General features: G+C 41.2%; 1 protein-coding gene across 3 annotated transcripts in view; it reads left to right on the top strand.

Annotated features, from left to right (window-relative positions):
* TPH2 (tryptophan hydroxylase 2) overlaps positions 1–22,128 on the top strand; it is an 88,141-nt gene that overhangs the window by 43,766 nt on the left and 22,247 nt on the right. For all 3 annotated transcript variants that reach the window (XM_035002120.1, XM_035002119.1, XM_035002121.1), the window contains exon 8: positions 9,792–9,918. In XM_035002120.1, the coding sequence (XP_034858011.1) occupies positions 9,792–9,918 (127 nt within the window). The remainder of the gene's footprint in view (positions 1–9,791; positions 9,919–22,128) is intronic.

Here is a 22,128-nt window from a genome sequence, read left to right as displayed (position 1 = left end):
ATACACATCCATAGCACAAGCCCTCTAACCCTTGTCTATTGCTCAGGGAGAAGCAACCAGGAATTTTAAACCTACATTCTTCGACATCAATTTTTTTGAGGTCAAGCCAGTACAATATCTGTCTTTCCAGAAGAACTCTTGCCAGAGTAATAATGCAGTTCTGCACCAGGAATCACTTTAAACAATGTTTTAGTGAAAACATTTAAAAATATTCATTCTATTTTATTTTCAGATGTTGGGCTTAACATACTAGTAACAAAAATATACTTGGCACAACATATTATAAGCTTCTTCATTCAGGGAGTCCCTGATTCAGAACTGCATTGGGATGATCAATTATTCAGCACAGAGTGATGTGGGTATATCTTCTTCTGCTCCTTCCTGGTATGGCACTTTTCAAATCAAAGGGCAAACTTCCACCATTAGGAAATAATTCATGACACCATTGACTAATATTGCAGTGTCTATTGCCATAATACCACTGAATTCATTTGCATTAAGGAAATTCTTTCTTGTCCCAGTTGAACATTTTAGGGGCAATTAATGTTATCTTTAAATATAACTGTTTTAAAGTTTAAAAAAAGCTTTGCAGTCAGGTGATTTTTCTTATAATTGCTGCTGTGTTTCAATTTTACAAGAAAAATAAAAGTGAATTATTTCTGACAGTATTTTTCATCTCTTTCTAAGTCAATGAATTTTATGCTTAGCCCTTGCTTATTAGAACAGAACCCTCTCTAAAACTGGCCGAAGATGTCATTTATTTTCTTTTCTTGTGGCTCAGACATTAATCCTCATTTGTTAAGTAATAATAGCAGCAGGTAAAGACGTAGGTTTTGAAAAAATTTGAGAAAATTTGGCTGCCCTTCTCTTGATCTAACAGATGTCTCTCACTAGGTCTGTAATGAGAGGAAAAAGAGGATCTTTCCATTCTCAGTTTTCCCTCCTTGCTGCCATGTGAGGGATTCTGGGCATGTGAACTTGTCTGATGTTAAGACCTGACCGTCTCAGGTGTTTTTAATATCAGGCCTCGCTGAAGGCAAGTCTGGGCAAGATCTTAACTGTGGCGCTGGGAAGATGAACCAGAGCTTTAGAGAGTTTAACCTTCATTCCTATGAGCTCTGTTTAGCTTAAACTTGCTCTTTCCCAGAGGACACCAGAGCGAAGCCCCGAGCTCCCTGCCTAGCTTCCTCCGTGGCTCTATTATCATCGCTGCCTTTCGAGATTGCAGAGAAGCATCACCACTAGCGATTCTCAGAAAATGGCATGTTCTCAGAAGGCCGATCCCACCTGGTTTCCTTTTCTTGCGCTTCAACCCAGAGCTCACACCCCCAGCCTAGCAGCCATCTCTCCCCTCAGGAGAAGTTTGGTTTGGGCTCTACCCGGGCCAGTTAAGACATTAGATAGAGGCCCTAAGACCTGAAAGTATTGTCATCCCTTCTAGACTAACAGATCATTTCAACAACAGTATCGGTAGCAACAGAAGCAACAACAGTATTTTTCACTATTAACAACAAGTATGTATTTATTGACTGTTATGGATGAGGCACTATTTTCAGTGTTGGATGTGGCTTGAGCTCATTTAATACAACAACCTTTTAAGGGGTTGTTGCTGTTATTATTCTGAGTTTATGGATGAGGAAACTGAGGCCCAGAAAGGTTAAGCAACTTGCCCAAGGTCACACAGCTGGTGGTAAGGGAGGAAGCCAGGATTTGAACTCAAGTAGTAGTGTCAGTGACTGTGAGATTAGCCACTATTCTATGTTAAAAGGTACCATTAAACAGGAAAATTCAAAACCTATTATGTGTGAAGTTGAATAGCTTCTTTCTTGGTTTTTCTAATTTACAAATGTTAAGTAAGAGAGTCAACAGTAACACCCTTCTTTTAATTTGGTGGCCCGGCTTTGCCAGAAGCCTAAGCACTGTCTGTGTCTATTGGATGGTCTAGAGCTATGCAGGTCCCAGCTAGTCTTTGGGCCCTGCTACTAGTCTTTGTTAGAAGCCCACCCTCTCCTTTGATCTTCACAGAGCCAGAGCCTGCCCTATTTATCAAGAGGAGGCATCTCCTCTTTCACTGGGAAAAAGAGGATAGCTCCTCTCTACAGGGTAGAAATGCAGATAGGAGGCTGCTGTGTCCCCGTCCTCAGGCAGAAGGACCCATGGGCTGCTTGCCTGAAATCCAGGCCCCGCTATCAGCTCTCAGCGACTGTCGGCAAGCCACTTAACCTCTCTGTGTGAGGGATAATGAAATAATGCTTTGATCTTTGCAGAGAGAAAAAAAAGCTTTACATAAATACCAAATAGGTCCACTCTTTCTTGGTACCTCTTAAATTCATGAGGAGGCTGATGGGCCTCATAAAATTCCGGCCTAGCTACAAGTCCACGTACATTCCTAGACCGGGACTCCCAAATTTTCAATCATAAAATTTTGTCTAGTTTTGTGAGGTGCCTAAAAGCAAAAATAACCCCTAAGACTTCTTACAGGGCCTTTTGTCTCAAGAGCTCCAAGCACTCTAACAATAGATATTCTATGAAAAAAAAAAAGCACTATACATTATTTAAAACCTGTGCATTTTGAAACCAAACTTAAATCTAAGTGCCTGCTGGAGCTGTTTCTGTTCTTTTAGGCTGTTATCCACAGTGACTTGGGGTAAAGCTTTCAGATATATATATATATATGTATATATATATATATTAGCAGATTCAAAGCAGGATTCCTTCCCACCCCCACCCTCCAAGTTTGCCTTCCTGTGTGGTGCTTGTCATCTAGAATCATCTAGAATTAACACCACACCCGAACCACAGTTCTCATTCCCTCAGTGCCATGTAGTCAGCGGGAAGCTCATTTCTGTGCCATCAGGTGTGGAAGACTGAGATGAATATTTGCATTTTTAAATTGCAAATTCAGAAAAAGAAATTCAAAGTGATTGAATTTTAGGCAAGGAAGAGGTAACCACTGGTCATACGTCTTCACTGCTGGGCAGAGAATTACATCTATTGACAGGTACAGAAGCCACCACCAAAGAGAAGGAAAGAGGGATCTGACTACTCCCACACGTGTTCTGTTGGCCTGGCATCATTCCACTCATCTTTATGAGGTAGGCAGGACTGTCACCATTTAACTATGGCAAATCCATAGTTCAAGGAAGTCAGGTAATTTCCCTGTGGTCCCACAACTAGGAAATAGCAAAACCAAGACCTAGTCCAATGCCCCGATGCTACACCGGAAATTAGGAAAGTTGTACTTGGGATGCACTTGGATTTACCTCTTTATGGAGCCATAGAGTCCCATCATCCCTGCTTTGTTTGGTTGAGTTAAAACGACAGTTAAATTGAGCATCTTTTATGTGCCAGGCACCCAAAGACGAACATGGCATGACATCTGTCTGGGAGGAGATTACAAGTTCTTGTTTAAGGGATAAAATATCTTCCAAAAGGGCAGCCTTACTGAAGTACGATAGATGTTTGTGTCAGTATAATTTAATGTAATATGATGAATCATACATAACTCTTTGGGAACTGATGTTTTCAATGTGTTATCTTACTACATTGTTTAAGAACTCCATGTAATCTCCATTCCAAAGATGAGAAAAAATACAGCTGTGCTGTCCAATATGGTAGAGATGTGGCTATTTAAATTTATTAATTAAAATCAAATTCACTATAAATTTAGTTCCTCAGTAGTGCTAGCCACATTTCCACCTGTGCCAAGTGGCTACCAGACTGGACAATGCAGATTTAGACTATTTCCATTGATGAGGAAAGTCCTATTGCACAGAACTGCTCTAAGTCATTTGCCTCTGCAGAAATGTGGGAAATGGACTTGGATCTGACTTCAGAGTATAGACTTTTAACCATTCTGTTATAATGCATCCTTAATCTTTAGTGAAATTTGGGGAGGCGGCAGGGAAAGAATTAAAAAGCTCTTATTTATTCCAGAAGTAAGAAATATCTGAGATGATAGGGGACCTAGAGACCTAGCAACAGTTTCCCTTGCAGCCCTTTTATGGGACTTGTAAGAACTGGAAACTATGTCTCTCCCTGGACCAAGGAAGTTAGTACTTGCTATTTGCCCTCTTATGGCACCATAAGGTGACTTTGCTAAGAGTTATTCTAGGATTATGTCTTATTTACTTTTAAGCGTCAGTTCCTAACATAGTGCTTGGTACAAAATAGGCATACCATAAACGCTTCTTGAACGAAATTTCAAAAAAGAACTATAATATCTTCTGTCAGTCTCAAAAGAATTGTAGTGAAGGGAAGTAACATTGGTGGCCTTCCTTATGATTTCTAGGGGGAAAAAAGTAAAGAAGATTTCCTCCAGGGCGATATCCGAGCGCTCGGCTTCATAGGAAGAGGGCCACATATCTATTTATCTGCACGGCGATACGGATAGAAGAGGCAGTGATCATAAGGGCTGCCTGAAATTTTATCTGGGCCAGATTTTACAGTATGCTATTTTAAATCTAAACCAAAAGAACTCTGTATATGGCAAGGCAAGCGCTGAAGAAAAATTGCCTTGATACCAAATTAATTCCCGTTATCATCTCCTTGGTGCAGTGAAAACAAACTAAGTCACCCCCTTTTCTGTGCGTCCCGGAGTGTTATCCCAGATTACTTGCCCTTGCCCGCCAAATGTTGTGTGAAAGCTGAACAAAATAACCTATTTTGCCTCCCAGCTCATCCTCCTGCTTCTTTTCACCAGTGCGAACACCCCACCCCTCCCACTCATCTTGCTTTCCTTCTCTTCATGATTTAGCTACTGTGTTGGCTTCTGTGTCATTTAGAACAAACAAAACCTATAGAAATATGATTTAAAAGACAGATGCACTGATTTGGGATGGGAAGCCAATGTTGGATGCTGGCTCACTGCTTCTTAAAGGCTTTAATTTACAGCAGAAATAAAAAGGAGTTGTTCAACACGTGGCGTGAGGAGTCAGCTTTGAAAACTGGTAAGAGGAGAAAAATGCCAGACTCATTTTGAATGTGAACTTAACAACCAGGACCCTTCTTTCCCCGCGGCAAGATGATCGCGACTTTCTTAGAATGATCTAAGAATTCCCCGGAGGCATTTTGCCCAGGCCCTTTTGTGGGCCCATTTCGGCAGGCTTTAAAATCCTCCTAACAGGGCTTATCAGAGAAGATTCCAATTTAGAGCAGCAAAAGTGTAGAGTCTGATATCAGCTCTAGCTTTTCTTTCTCTTTCTTTCTTTCTTTTTTTAAAAGGAGACATGATGTTTTACAGTGTTAACAGTTTTGAAAGGTCCTACATTTCCAGTGAACAGAGCGCTTTTGTGAAAAGCTTCTGAAAGCATTATTCAGGCGAAAATGCATCAAAGGGATGCGAGTTAAAAAGAGAAAAGTTTGCCAATGTGGAGATTGGAGGCAGCATGTGCTGACAGGTGCAATTATAGCCAAATAATTGAATCTTTTAAGAGAGATCTGGTGTGATAAGGCAACAGTTGTGGACTCACCTCGGAAACCTGTTCATAATTAGATACTCAGGGGTCCCAGCTGTGGATGACACAACCGATGGAGGGATCGTGAACTACTTTATATGCCGGCCATAATAACCATTGCACTTTGTAAAATAGGGCGAAACCGCGTGATTTCAGCCCAACAGAACCTGATTGATACAAAGGTTGGAGAAAAGACTCAGCCTTTTTCCTTCAGATTCCCAATAGTCTGGAGCCTCTTTCAGGCTCTGAGTCACAGTCAACCTCAGCTTCTAAATCCTTCAGTGTCACAGAAACCAAAGAAACTTTTCGAAGTTAAGTAATTTTAAACATCTTTAGTAACATTAAACATCTTCCTTCACTGTTTGGTTGAAGGGTTTCCAGGCACTTCGGTTTCCTTTGTCTACACCCCATGTCTAAGCCAAAGACACTGGGATGGAGTTTATTTCTGAGAACGTTGCACCAGTCATAAAAGACGATAACCTTGTTTCTGGTCTTGAAATATAGGTGCTTAAAGCTTTGGCTCAATGAGAAATGGGCTTACTGTCCATACTGCACACACACACTTGCTCAGGAATCCGAGTGGCAGTTCTTCCTCAGGGTCTCTGCGGGGACGCGGGGACACGGAGCTGAGAAGAGGATACAAACCAGTGAGATACAGCACTAGCATTTCTACTTATAACAGGGTGTAGGGCATCTCTCACGTTCCATCAGTAATTCTGTTAGACACCTTGCTTCAGGCTTTCATTCTTTTTTTTTCTTTTTTTTAGATTTGCCTATTTATTTTAGAGAGAGAGAGTGTGAGTGGGAATGGGGGAAGGGGCAGAGGAAGAGAGAGGAGAGAGAATCTCAAGCAGACTCCCTGCTGAGCATGGAGCCAGACGTGGGCTTGATCTCACAACCCCAAGATCAAGATGTGAGCCGACATCAGGAGTCGGAAACTTAACTGACCAAGCCACCCAGGCACCCCCAGACTTTCATTCTTAATGAAACAGTATATTCTGCCATGTTGTATGATTTCATCCTTTCAAATTCATTCTTTTATCCTCATCTATGAATAGTTGGATTACCTTGTCACTTGAATGTTATTAAAGGTTCTTAAGTTGGCTATGAGTTATCAGATAATGACACCTTAACTTAAAATCTAGGTGATAGCTCCTTTTTTTATTACAGGGAATTGACTCCTTAATGTCTTTGGATCTTAGTATTTTCCTTCTTTTTTCCTTTTTGGCTGCCACCTCTTCACTTTTCCTTCCACCTGTACATTAAAAAAAATTTTTTTTTAATGATTTTATTTATTCATTTGACAGAGAAAGACACAGCAAGAGAGGGAACACAAGCAGGGAGAGTGGGAGAGGGAGAAGCAGGCTCCCCGCTGAGCAGGGAGCCCGTCGCGGGGATCGATCCCAGGACCCTGGGATCATGACCTGAGCCGAAGGCAGACGCTTAATGACTGAGCCACCTGGGCACCCACACCTGTACATTTTTGAATTCCATTAGTACCTAGGTAGATAGAAGACTATCTTCGGCAGCAGCCTTCTTCAAGGATTTAACAAGCTCAAAAGTAAATCCTGTATTGCACCCTGAATCAACTGTCATGGTAGCCGTGACCTGTCTCGTTCTCACATGACGAAGCACTTAGCACATGGCCTGGCTCATAGCAAGCATTCGATAATGTGTTGGTCACAATACTCGTTATTTTAGTTTCCGCTTACCTATTTTATTTACACCGCCTTCAGTTTTCCCCAAAGCTTGACATCTGGTCTAATTTTGGAATTATCGTTGTCATATTTTCTGCCTGGATAGGTAGGGGTGCTTTAGTATTTGCATTATAGGCTACAGTGGAGGTATTCAGATTTATCCATGGTGGGCCACTTGATCCTAATCCCAACATCAGTGCAGACTGTATGATCTTTTAAAAAACTGGTCACGGGAGTGCATCGATAGGGTCTACTCCCAGCATAGGGGTATTAGATGCTTTAACTGAATCAAATGCATGCAGAGGAGTAATTAGCTACCTAGTGAACTTTCTATCACCACCTTTCATTATTATTATTATTATTATATTCTGATGTAATTTCAGTGGAATTAAATTTAGGCAGCTCAAAATTACAAAATCACATTTGGCTTTCGTTTCAATTCCTTGCTGCTCGAAGCCTGCTAGGAGAGCTCCTAGCATCATCTGTTACGACAGTGGGTCTCCACCTTGGCTGTGTCTCATTAGCACCCTCGGAGCTCTTGAAACAATACAGATGCTCTGGTCTATCCCGGAGAGTTGGATTGAATTGGTTTTACATAAGACCTGGTCACTGGTATTTTTAAAAAGGCTCCTCAAGTAATTTAGAGGATTCAGGGCCACTGAGTGGCAGGAAAATAGACTTGCAACATACTGACTGCATTTTTACTTGTGCTAACCAGCTTGGTTAAACTCTCTCTCTACCATGTAAGCGGTGCCCCCTGACCTATCCCTTCCTACTTACTCCACATCTGCTAGATAAAACAACAGAGCAGGAAGAGCACAGGTTCAAGTCAGAAGAATTTGATTTCAAATCTTGTCTGTCTCTTATTAAGAGTGTGACCTTGGAAAGATGCTTAAATTTACTGAATTATGGTTTCCCCATCTATCAAATGGGAATCATAAGACTTCTTTGTAAGTAAAGATAAATTACTGATACGATATGAGAACATTTAGTGTAGTACCCAGCACATAATAGGAGCTCAGAATATGTTCGCTTTCTTTCTTTTTTCCCTTCTGTCTTTAATGTCTTTATAGGTAAAATGAAGGACTCATATAATGTTTAAATTCTCCTTGTGCCCTAAAATCCAATGAGTCTGATTCTCTGCCTTAAATAATACGATTGGAGAGTAACAACCATGTATTCTTTTCCACACATTCAGTCATGTGTAAAAAGAAAGCTATTGGCACACAGTTGACAGGGAATAAATTGGGAATTTCTTTTAGTATCCTGTCTCCATATTCTCATTCGGCTGCCTTTTCAACCTGATATACCTATGAAGTGGCTGGCCAAGACTGGGGATGTGGTTTGAGTTGCGGGAACAAGATTTTTTGATTGAGTAATGCCATCTGTTTTATGTGGGCATCAATCTTGTGCCTTTGACCACCATCAATTTGCTTCAACCGCATAACCACCCAACGTACTTTATACTTTTAATCATAGTGGCAGCACCTGGCATTTATATTCTAGCATCTATTTGAAGTGATACACTTGAGAGGAGCCCAGGTGAAGTTAGGAAACATCTTTCAAATACTACCTGGCTGATTCCTTTTTGCCAGGAAAATAAAATTTTGCATCTTCTTGATCCATTCCCAGAGAATCATAGGGGGATTCATTCAAATATAGCTTGGGATCAGGGAACACTTTGTGATTCATGGCAATGACTCAGGAAGGCATCTGCCTTGCTTCCCTGGGACATGTACCTGCCTTTGCCTGATCATTTGGCTCCAAATGGAAGCGCAGGCAAATGAGAGCAGATCTGAGCTTCTGTTATCTAGTTCAGGTGAACCAAAGCAGAGGACTGGGAAGGTTCTCCACTGGGCAAGTTCAAGGGAGTTGCTTGTGTTATAGGCAGATAACTCGTTGATGGGAAAAGCCACTTTTAGGATGACAATATGATCCTCTGCTGTGTCCTGGTGTCTGCGAAGTGTAACATGGCAGTATGTGCAACTTAAGGGTTAAAAAAAAGCAACAGTGTAGAAGTCACCATAAGCTGGATTCAAATTTTGGCTTTATCACCATGGCAAACTTTTTCTGTAGAGGGCCAGCTAGTAAATATTTTAGGCTCTGCGGGCCATATGGTCTTAGTCACAACTACTCAGCTCTGCAGTTTTAGTTAAAAAGAGCCATAGACAGTACATAAACGAATGAGCTATGGCTATGTTCCAATTAACTTTATTTATAAACGGGTGGTGGGCCAGATTTGTCCTGCGACTGTAGGTTGCCCACCCCTGCTCTATCGGATTTTGTACTGTTAAGCTACTTTAATTCTCTAAGTTTCTCTTGAGGATTAAAAGGGATAGTGAATGTAATAAAACACTTACCATGTGGTTGGCATACGGTAAGCACTTGAAAATAGTCATTGCTATTATTTATTACAAATTTTGGATATCATATAATTGAAGATGCCATGAATTGTAAGGTGCATCTGGATTTCAGAGATATTGAAAGGTGATTAAAAAAAAGTCTTAGATTTGATGAAATTTGGTCACAGCAATTAATTATAAACCAAGGTTATATTTATGATTTTAAGTCCTGTTCTACCAGTGATAGTTTAAAGCCTTTCGTATAATATTTTTTTTTACGATGTTTTTCTTGTCAGAGACACATGCCATGAACTCCTGGGACATGTTCCACTACTTGCGGATCCTAAGTTTGCTCAGTTTTCACAAGAAATAGGCCTGGCATCTCTGGGAGCGTCAGATGAAGATGTTCAGAAACTAGCCACCGTGAGTTCATTTTCAGTTTAAAACACTGTCCTATTTATGTCCATTTGTAAGGTAAAGTAAGCTTAGAGTTATTGACTATAAGTTATAAGGCAAGTATTCTGGAGAGGGCATGGTGACTTCACTGTTTCCCATGTTGTGTTCCTTTGAAACACAATGTGTTCTTATCTTATTAACTATCAAAATATTTGTATTTTATCCTTCTTGTTCAAGAAGTGGCTAGATAGTAAATAGATATATATTTTTTAGGATTTTGTTTATTCATTTGTCAGAGAGAGAGAGAGAGAGCGAGCACAAGCAGGGGGAGTGGCAAGCAGAGGGAGAAGCAGGCTTCTTGCTGAGCAAGGAGCCCAGTGGGGGACTCGATCCCAGGACCCTGGGATCATGACCTGAGCCGAAGGCAGACACTTAACTGACTGAGCCACCTAGGTGTCCCTAGATAGTAAAATTTTAGGCTTGCAGGTCATAAGGTCTCTGTCACAATTACTCAGTTCAGCCACCGTGGGGCAAAAGCAGCCATGGACAACATGGAAATGAATATGAGTGTGGCTGTGTTCTAATAAAACTTTATTTATTAAAGACGGCAGTGGGCCAGATTTGGCTTGTGTGCTGAAATTCGTTGACTCTTGTCAACGAAAATAAACACTGAGCTAGTGTTTATGTCTCCTAGAGACATTAGGAATAGTAATATATGCATTTATGGAAAAGTAGGGGTTGTGCTTGAGGTTATTTCTGATTAGTCAATATGGATGTGGTCAGACACAATTTGAGTCAGCAGTAAGAAGCTGAAGCTAAGCAATTATTGTAAGTACAAAACCAGAAGATTTGATGGCTACTATGTTCTCAACAAGGTTTTTCTCAAAACAAGCAATATGAGAGGAAAAGTGTCATGTTGGTGGCTTCTTTAAGATGCTCAAAGCCAAATCTAGCAAACTCATCTTCCCTACCTTAACCCCTTTTCAAAGAGCCCAGGGTGAGAAAGAGCAGCTTTAGCCAACTCATTACGGGGGCCAGTCCATCTGCCTAATGAACAAAGCTTCTAGAATCTTCTGGAATCTTAAGTTGTGTGTATTTGACGCAGATGCTCATTGATGGCATATTAGGCATGCAGGGATATTCTTTTCTCCCACCAAAAAATAAGTGTACTTTCTTTTTTGATTTTTAAAGATTTTATTTATTTATATGAAAGAGAGAAAGAGAGAGAGAGCACGCACGTGAGGGGGAGGGGCAGAAGCAGATTCCCCGCTGAGCATGGAGCCCAACGTGGGGCTCGATCCTAGGACCCCGAGATCATGACTTGCGCCAAAGTCAGATGCTTAACCAACTGAGCCACCCAGGCGCCACTGTTCTAGATTTCTTAAGACACATAAGCCCTTTCAGTTTATCTTTCCTAGTTTTCACAGAGATATAAGACATGAGAAAGTATTTTTCTAATACAAGAGAAAGAGCAGTGCAAAAGCCATGCTTTAGAGTCGGCGTAGAGATGAATAGTTAGTGGGGCTGGGGGGGCTCCAGGGAGCTCGGGAGAGCCTACAGCAGAAGGCAGATCCTCAGTTCTCACTCACAGCCACCGGACCAGAGTGCAGGCCTTTGTGTTGCCAGATCTGCACATTTTTTTTTTTTTTTTAAGATTTATTTATTTATTTGAGAGAGCGAGAATGAGAGAGAGAGAGAGAGTACATGAGAGGGGGGAGGGTCAGAGGGAGAAGCAGGCTCCTTGCCGAGCAGGGAGCCAGATCTGCACATTTTTGAGGAGAGACTGGAAATCGAGATTTCTAAATGAATTTAAATGATTTTTAAATTTTGGCTCATAAAAAACATGATGAGCTGCGGAAAATGTATTTGTAGACTGAATTAGGATCTTGACTTCCAATTTGCAGCCTCTGCCCAAGGGATTGTGTCTCATACATATTGGCTATCTATTACTGCATAACAAATAACTCCAAAACTTAGTGGCTGGAAACAGCGAACATTTATTATCTCATAGTTTCTGTGTTTGGGAATTTGAAAGAAACTTGGCTGAATGGTTCTGGCTCATGGACTCATCCTGTGGTTGTCAAGATGTGGGCTGGTGGGGGTGCCTGGGTGGCCCAGTTGGTTAAGCGTTTGCCTTTGGCTCAGGTCACGATCCCGGGGTCCTGGGATCGAGCCCCGCATCGGGGTCCCTGCTCAGTAGGGAGCCTGCTTCTCCCTCTCCCTGCCACTCCCCTTGCTTGTGCTTGCTTTCTCCCTCTCTCTCTCTGTGTCAAATAAATAAATAAAATTAAAAAAAAAAAAGTTGTGGGCTGGGTCTGCAGTTGTCTGAAGATTTAGGAATCTTCTGCCAAGACAGTTCACTCATGTGACTATTGGCAAATCACTTCCTCTAGAGCAAATAATGAGGAGGTTGGAGGGGGGAGGAGAAAGAAAGAGATCGAGGGGAGGAAGTTGTAATGACTTTTGCGACATGATCACATGTTGTTCATGTCAGCCATATTGTGTTCATTAGAAGGGACTCACTCCAGCCCATACTCAAGGGGAGGGAATTTAGTCTCCACCTTTTGAAGAAAGGAGTGTCAGAGTATTTGTAGACATATTTTAAAACCAGCACAACACTGAGTTCTGTTATTTAATTCTCAACCTTGGCTCTGTCTTTAATCTCCACATTTTAGAACTTTTCCCGTGCCTTGCAACTTTCTGGGTTCAGTCTTTGACCCCCTACAGCTTGTACTCTTCACCGGGGATGCACATCTTGCTTACTTATCTGACTCTGAACAGTCAGAAACTGGGGTTCACCTCTGTCAGGCTCTGTGTGTGTGTGTGTGTGTGTGTGTGTGTGTGTGTGTCCAAAGAGAGGAGGAGAAGGAATAAGGTAGGACTTCATGGCTGTGAATGTAGGCGGGTCCTAGCAAGTGATTTTATTCCTTTCTTAAAAGCAGTAACAAGAAAGTAGTTTTATTGGCCCTTATTTTTATACTCCATCAAATGATAATTAATTAAGTCCATCGTTCAAACTAACATTCACCAAGAATATAACATGGTCCTCATATTTGGGAAATTTATAGCCTCTGTAGGTAAAACTAAGATTTTTCACAGGAGAGAAAGTTTGTGTGGAATCTTGAAAGATGACAAAGTCAGCCAAGTTGCAAGGGGAGGAAGGGGGACTGGAGGGACAGTTTCAGCCAGAATAAGAAATCTCTCTGGTTTGGGGGTCCAGCAGTGAATGCCTGTTCACCCCTTTACAGGGCCATGCTGAAAAGGAGGATTGCCTTTTCTATTAGTTTTCTATCACTACCGTTAACAAATTATGGGTGACTTAAAACAACACAAATTTGTTATCTTACAGTTTCATAAGCTTAGAAGTCTGAGCTACAGTTAAGGTGTGAGCAGGGCTGTGTTCCTCTCTGGAGGCCTCTCGGGGAGAATCTGTTTCTTTGCTTTTCCCAGCATCTAGAGGCTACCTGCATTCCTTGGCTCATGGCCCTCTTCCTCTGTCTTCAAGCCACCAATGTTGCATCTCTCTGATTTTTCTTCCATCGTCACATCTGTCTTCACTGGCTGTAGCTGGGAAAGGTTTTTTGCTTTTAAAGACTTATGTGATTAGATTGGGTCCCCCTTGGATAATTCACAATTACCTCCCCATTTCAAAGTCCGTATTCTTAAGCATATCTGGAAAGAGAATATATTCTAGGGATGAGGGCAGGACATCTTTGGCGGTGGGGGGGAGGGGGGGCGGGGCGGGCATTATTCTTTGTTTCTATTCTTACATTTGCAAGAAAGAACAAACACATGTACCTTGAAACCTGTTCTACTAGGACCAGTAAATTTGGAGTATGAATAAGTTTTCTTTTGGAACTTACATTGCTTAGCATGATTCCAATACTGTTGGCTATGCATTGCCCTAGAGCTCCAACAGCCAAAAATGCTTCCATCTGTTAGAGATCATTAGGTCATTAATCATGTCTCTCTCTCTCTCTCATTTTTTTCATTGCCTTTTTCCTGGAATATACCGGCATCTCTGCAAAAACCAATCAACAGTTAGTCTTTAAATGGCTGAAGAGTCCTAGGTACCATGAGGTAGGAATAGGGAAAAAGACAAAAAGGTAGTACTTGCAAGGAGCTCATGACCTTGTACACAAAAAATACGGAAAACCCAGAGTCAGTGTCAGCCTGTTTTTTTAAAATTAATTAATTAATTAATTAATTAATTTAGAGAGCACGAGCGGGGGAGGGGCAGAGGCAGAGAGAGAGAGAAAGAATCTCAAGCAGACTCTGAGTTGAGCACGGAGCTTGACATGGGGCTCGATTCTGTGACCTTGAGATCATGACCTGAGCCAAAATCGAGAGTCAGATGTCCAACAAACTGAGCCACCCAGGCGCCCCCAGCTTTTATTTTTTTATTTTTTATTTTTTTAAAGATTTTATTTATTTATTTGAGACAGAGAGAATGAGAGACAGAGAGCATGAGAGGGAGGAGGGTCAGAGGGAGAAGCAGACTCCCTGCCGAGCAGGGAGCCCGATGCGGGACTCGATCCCGGGACTCCAGGATCATGACCTGAGCCGAAGGCAGTCGCTTAACCAACTGAGCCACCCAGGCGCCCGCCCCCAGCTTTTATTAAGAGAGATATGCAGAAGTGGATTTAATTAAGATGAATCTTCCGAATGTGTTTGAGTTCTGAGTTCAGTGGTGGAGACTGGGTTTAGAATTGGGAGCAGGGGCCAGCAGACAGGTTCATTTGTATGGAAGAAGTAACTGGTGACAGGTTAAGGAGGATCAAGTGTCCCCCAAGGGAGCCAACCTGCCTGGAATCTTGCAGTAGCTTTGACAGTTAAAACAAACAACAAACCAACCAACCAACCCAAGAGAGTATAAACTTGCAAAAGACCTTATCACAAAAGATTTGGAATCTCTTCTAAATGCAGTGGAGAGTTTGGGGGCACTTACCACGGTTTTGCCTGATCCACTCTTTCCTCTTTCCCCCATATTGTATGGGCAGCTCCCACCCCAACTCCTTTGGATTTCCTGCCTCTCACAAACCTTGCAGTTCCGGTTCCTCTAGTTCCTTCTAGTTTTATAGACTGCCCATTTACTTTGAAAAGTGGTTCACAGACTGAAGAGAAATTTGGAAAGCTTTTTCTGTGTGATGTGGGGAGTATGGAGGAGAGACTCACAGTGCCAGGAGGCTAGGGAGATTTTCCCTGAAATGCTCCTAAAACTGCTCTTGACTTCTGAAACCACGTCCCATCTTTCAGTGAAAAACAAAGTGAATGGAAAACTCCTGGAAGGTGGTTTTGAAAGAAAACACAGATTCCAGCCAGGCAATTGCCAAGTAAACCCTGGAATAAATAGCCTATTGGATAACTGCATATTAATGACCCTCAAGCCATATACTGTAGCTGAAAGCCCAATATAATGACCCAAGTACAAAGACTAAGAGATTAAGGGCTAACTAAGGCCTCACTGGGAGGTGTGGAAAGCCCAGTGGCGGGAGGCGGGGGGGGGGGGGGGGAGAGTGGGGGTTGGCGAGGCCTCGTAGCTATCCAGAGGAGAAATGGAGGTGTTATTAGCTGATTTCCTTGAAGTTGTTCCCATTAAGTCCCCTGAAGGAGTACCGGAGTAAAATGAGAGATGAGATGTACCAAAGGAGAAAAATCCATAGAGAGGACAAATGGAAAACCACGGAAATCACTATTTATGTGGTACAATGAGACAGGCCATAATATTCTTTTTCTCTAGGTGAGATTTATATTATTAATGACTCTGTTTATGTAGTGCTTGCTTTTCTTTGTTTAGTGATTTTAAGCACTTGTGAAACAGAGAGTCACGCCTATAAAGGCAGACACTTAAGAACTTTCTGTGATGTGTTGTCAACAAGTCCATCCAAGGAAGAAAGCAACGTCCACTAGGACGAATTGGCCCCACTACCCTCTGTTTTGTCCAGAGCCGCTTTTGGACTCCTGGGTCTGATTTCAGAGGGACCAGGCTATTGCCTATAGCTAGAGTGTCTCTTCTTGCTATATTTCTGCATGATATTTATTTTGACATCTCAATAATGCTCAGTGTTGAGAACGAAGCTATCTGCTTTTTACGTGGGCAGTGGCTTCTATGCTCGGAGAACCGTTTAAATGAAACTCTTTTGTATCTGAAGAACTTGATGATGATGCGTGGTAAATGTATTTCAAATGCATTGTTATACGTGTAAATAATTTGCCCTCTGCTGGATAATGAAAAAGGCCACCGGTTTTGGCAGCTGTACTGTTTTTCTACTCATCATAGCTGTCCAGGGTCTGCGCATGATAGATATGCAAAAATATTCCCAATAAGGGCTGCTTCGAGTGTGCTAGGAGCGAGCCATTTCCCACTGTAATGCTGGCTTAAGTGGATTTAATAGATTAGTGCCTTCTTTAAGGGGTGTAAACTTAAATGCGTTCAGGGGCCAGCTAGGTAACAAATGTGTGAAACAGCATGATATACAACAATAAGGAATGTAGGAGCCTGTGGAGACCTGGAGAATACACTTTATACCTAAAGGCCTTCAGATCCAAAAATTAAAATGAAACAAAATGTTCTTTGGCTATACACCATGTCTGCAAGCTGAAACAGAACTACAGGCTCTCAGTTGCCAGCCCTTGTATCTGAAGTTAGATTATACATTAGACCTACCATCCTTGAGGGTAGGTCTTCATCTCTCTGTCAGAGTGGATGTTCTTAGTTACTGTTTGCTGACAAAAAAGGGTGGCTATTGGGGCGTTCACTAGAGATAAGTGTCCCATCTCTGTCAAGAGATGACTGGGTTTGAATGAAACCATAAACAGTTACAAGCATGATTGTCATGCATATGTGCTGAGCATGTGTCAAAGGTTTATTTAACTCATTAATGAGGGAAAAGCAGGATGATAAATTGAGGGGCTGAGACCATGGCGTCCCTGAAAGAGAATTCTGGAATAAGGTGTAAAATGTTTTATGTTCTACCGGGCAGCACCCCCATAAACCTAGAGGATGTCTTTCCTACCAGGCAAGAAACATTTGCATGTCTAATAGACAAAAATAACTTGCGATTTTTCCATCTTCACGAGAGAACATCTAGCTTCACGACATCTGGGCCCCGATGAGCAGTAAACGGGAAGTCAGAAAAAGGTTATATTCCCTAGATCAATGCTGCTCAAACCATAATGCCTATAAAATAACCTAGGGATCTTGCGAAAAGGCAGATTCTGATCAAGTAGGTCTGGAAAGGGGCCTGAGATCTGGCATTTCTGACAAGATCCCCGGTAATGGCGATGCTGCTAGTCCAAGAGAATCAGCTGACCTGCTAGACAGGTGGGCTGGTTAGACAATGCTTGAGTCTGTCTTTCAAAAGGCACATGGTAATCTTCTGGTCCTATTTCCATATTTTGATACTTTTTCTGCAAATTGGATTCATAGGGTATTGGCAGATAAATACTGAGTGGTAGGAGATGAGTTCATTTAAGACTTAGTCTGGCCCTAAAGATGGACGCTTGCATCAGTGAGCGCCATGTCATTGGTTCCATTTTCAGTGTCTGCTCTCACACTCTCCTGCTGCCTGCCCTTTGGCCATATGACTTATTTTATGGGAACGCACAAATAGCAACTTGCTGATGAAGTAAATTTAGGAACCAGTCCTAGAACAATAGGGATTTCTCTTACCTCCAAATGTTGGGCAATGTATGGGGGTGCCTTTCACCCAACGGTGCGTCCCATCCTATGGTGCGTCCCATCCTACCATGCAGATGGCTTCAGTTCAGTCTATTCATTTCTCACATCATAAAGGCATTTGAAACAGACAAAGCTGTGCATCATTTGTGGAGAAAGCAATCAGTATGAATACACCACAGATGTCTCCAAGCAGAATCAATCGGCCTCTGGCCTAGTTGGCATTTTCTCTCTACAGAGAGTTTTGGGTCATTCTTTCAGTTCTGTTGACTCTGAAACATGTTTACCTTCACTTTATGATTGAAGGTTTCTGTCACTGGGTCGTGGAAAGCTGATGAGCGAAGAGTCTTGGCCAAGGGTAATAAAAAAATTAAGCGGTCTTTCCCAGGATGTGTTCCCAGAACATTGGTCCCATGAAATGTTATTATGAGTTCTAGAAAAGAAGGGATCGATGGGTAAATATGTTTGGGAAACATTGAGTTAAATGAGGAAAACAGCTTTGTTTGTAAAGTGTAGGACTTTTCAGAGACTTTAATGTGGTAATGTGCAGGGTGGATCTCCACAGGTAATAAAAAATTATTTCTCCAAACTTACCATGTTTCATCCATTTTAAGATGTCATTTGTTATAAAATATACCTGTAATTTAATAGCTTTTTTTTTTAAAGGGGAAAAAAGATTTAGTTAGCAGTTTTTGACATTGTAAGATGAAGCTCCATTTTGGAAATGTTAAAATGTGCAGTGAACTTGAGAATTAAGGAAATACATTATATGGTGCAGAAGTCTCTTTTTATGGAATGCATATCAGCATCGTAAGCTTTTAATATTCCAAGGAACACAGTTTAGGAGATACAAGTCTAGAATGATTTTGGAAAGGGTAGAATTCATTGTGAGCAGAGAACCGGTCACCAGCTTAATTTTTTTTTTTTTTGTTTCAGAATAGGATTGTCAGGAAATTAATAATATAAAGTTCTGTTTGTACTTTATCAAAAGAAACAATTTATTTGTTCCAAGTAAAAGAGTTTGCATTGACTGGGGCTTTTGATGGTCATGAATCAAGTGTGTTTGAATTTCCAGTTATAACCAGGACTTTCTCACGCTGAGAATGGTAATGAAATGTACAGTCAGTCTTAAACTAATAATCGGCCATAATTCACACTAGAAGTGTACTTGTAAAGGTAACCTTAGTTTATGAATTGCTAATTAATATTTTCCTGCCTGCGGAAGGACATTAGCTTGTTTCCCTGTATCTCGTCTTTGTCTACCTGGCTGAGGGGGAAACTTACATATGCTTTTAAGAGATTTACTCACAGCTCTAGTTCTTTCTGAAGATGGATGACTTTAAAAATGACCATTTCAGTATCTCTACAGAAAGCTTGAAATAAGCCCCAGGCTTATTTATTCCATGTAGAGTCTTTGAACTAGTTCAGCTGTTTGGATCATTTGATACAAAGCTGACAAAAAGCTAGAAGGAATGCACTTTTTTACATTCTTAATTGAGATGTTTGGGCAGATGATCAGTGTGTGTGTTATTTCTAAGAGTAACTTAATTAAAAGTTAATAGTATCTATTCCAACTCATTACTTTCACTTTCATGTTTTCTGTGCATATAGAAAAATTGTAGCACCTTGTAGGAAAACTGTATATTTTCAGCTAGCCCCATAAAGCTTAACTTTTTTTTTTTTTTTAAGATTTTATTTATTTATCTGACAGAGAGACAGGGAGAGAGGGAACACAAGCAGGAGGAGTGGGAGAGGGAGAAGCAGGTTCCCCGCTGAGCAGGGAGCCCGATGCGGGGCTAGATCCCAGGACCCTGGGATTATGACCTGAGGTGAAGGCAGACGCTTAACGACTGAGCCACCCAGGCGCCCCCAAGCTTAACTTTTTGAGTGATTCCCCTTAGTGTTCTTTTGCCTAGGCGCACTTCCTTCTGACTTTAGCTCTCTTCTGGGAACTTTGATGTTGGAGCTAAGGCTATTTTCTCTCTGTGTATGTTTCACTTATGATATGCATCCTTGCCATTATGAGGGCATCCCCATCTATTTATATTATGATGAGGACACCATTGTAATTCGGAATTAAAAAATGAGCTCTACATTGCTCACTACGGTTAAAAACAAATTGATCTGCAATTCAGAATAGTTGTATATTTTTGCAACTCAGATCTTCTCTTTGTCACTTAAAACTGTATCCTAGGGGCTTCAGCGAGCCCTCGTATAACTGCAGATGGGAAACAAGCCCAACAAACTACTTTAGATATTTGGAGACTCATACACATAGAGCTGCTTTGGTAGCAGTTCATTCTGTTTGTGGGCTGAGCGAGCTCTATGCCCACTTAATTTTATCTGTGCAGGAGCACCACGAGCCAGCAGTTGGAGTCTCTCAGCACTCGATGAAACTGCTTTTGGGGTGTCTGATGGGCAGTATGTGGTGTGGTGCGATGTGATGGAAAGGGCCTGAACCCGAAGTTAGTCTCTGTGGGGCTTGAGTGCCAGCTTTTTTTTTTTTTTTCTTCTTTCTCCAGCTTTATTGAGGTATGACTGACATATAACATTGTGGAAGTTTAAGGTGTATAGTGTACTGATTTGATATACTTATATATCATAATATGAGTGAGTAGTTAGCTCATGCCTGCAGCACGTCACATAATTACCATCTCTTTTTTGTGATGATACATTCGCTTAGCGACTTCCAAGTATGTAATACAGTATTATTAACTCTAATCTTCATGCTGGACGTTAAGATCCTCAGAACTTCTTCGTCTTATATCTGGAGGGTTGTACCCTTTGACCCATCCCTCCTCCTATCCCTCGCTCCTTAGCCCCTGGTAACCACCATTCTAGTCTCTGTTTCTATGAGTTTGGTTTTTTTATATCCCATATATAAGTGAGATCTTATAGTATTTGTCTTTCTTTGTCTGACTTATTTCACTTAACATAATGCCCTCCAGGTCCATCCATGTTGTTGCAAATGGCAGAATTTTCTTCTTCCTCAGGGCTGAATCATGTTCCATTGAATACCACATCTCTGTGCATTTATCCATTGACGGACACTTAGGTTGTTTCTATGTCTTGGCTATTTTGAATAGATATCTTTTTTAATAGCCTGTTTTCATTCCTTTTGGATATATATTCAGAAGTGGGATTGTTAAATCATACGGTGGCTCTATTTTTAACTTTTTGAGGAAACTCCATACTACTTTCCATAGCGGCTGTACCAGTTTACATTCCTACTAACAGGGCAAAAGAGTCCCCTTGTCTTCACCTCCTTGCGAACATTTGTTATCTCTTATCTTCTTGATATGACTATGAGTTTAGTTACTTCCTAAACTTGTATCCGGGGACAAATTATATTACCACTTGGTGCCTCCAGTGTCTTCTTTAAAATGGGGATATTCTCCTACCACCTGATAATGAATGAGGAGCAAATGAAATGAAATACTTCTGTGATGTATATGCCACGCCGTTATCTACGTCATACTCAGATATGGTTGTTCTCAATCTTGCCATTACCCAAGCAATCCTACTGCACCAAAGGTTCTGTATTATTGATTTCCTAATTTTAGAGTCATTTTAAGGCCCTGAATCCTCTAGCTCTTCATCTAGAGATTCCTGTGATTCAAAAGCCCTGACATTGAGCCCTTCTTACTTTTTCTCCTCAAAGTAAGCTAGCATGCATTCATCAAGCACAGAAGATTTCTGCAGTCATTTTAATTTCCATAAAGATGTACAAAAGAGGGAGTTTTTTGGTTTAACTACAATGGAGTAGGCTCTCAAAATCTTAGACTTGTATTAACAGAAATTTCTGTGGTGTAATTCCATTTCTAGCAAAAGCAGGGAGAAGATGATTGGGATTTTTTTTTTTTTTATGAGCTATAGGAATTTAATTACCCCATTCCACAAATGTAGTTTTCAAATAAAGGAGTCAAAAGGATTTTCGAAGCTATTCTTCTGAACTGTGATATAAAAACCCAGAACGCATTTAGTAGATGTAAAATGTATTACTGTACATTATGAGCTACCACAATGAATGGAAACACAATAAGAAACACGACACGAGATTGAACACACGGTGATTAAAAATCTCTTTGTTCCCCTTGTAGAAATATTGTAATTTGCTTAGAGTTTTATATGCTTGTCACTGTAAAGATGGGCATTTCTGGAATATTTCCGATGGGTGGATTGCATAGTGGGGAGAGAATGGAAATGCTGTCATTTGAGGGCTGAAATCCGCAGTGGGTGTGAGTAAGAAATGCTAGGAGGATAGAGGGGAATAAATCACCCACAGGGCTTCATCGCTCTTTTCAGGGTCTGCCAGTCTGTCCTTTATGGTGTCCGTAAACAATCATTCCCTCGGTGATGAAGGGGAGTGCTGAGGCAGGGTGACTTGGGGACTCCTTTATTGAAAAGTGTTCACCAAAACTCTTTGTTTCCCTTCCGTATGACAAAAGTGACATATATTCACTGTAGGGAAAAAAATGTAAAAAAATGGATAAGGAAGGAAAAAAAATCTAAAGATCATTTGTAATATCAGAGCAGGGATCACCGCCGTTAACGTTTGG

The sequence above is a fragment of the Mirounga leonina genome, unplaced genomic scaffold (genome assembly GCF_011800145.1).
Source record: "Mirounga leonina isolate KUSES-001 unplaced genomic scaffold, KU_Mleo_1.0 Mir_126, whole genome shotgun sequence".
NCBI classification, from domain to species: Eukaryota; Metazoa; Chordata; class Mammalia; order Carnivora; family Phocidae; genus Mirounga; species Mirounga leonina.
Note: the sequence above shows the minus strand (reverse complement) of the source record. Positions and strands in the feature narration are given on the sequence as shown.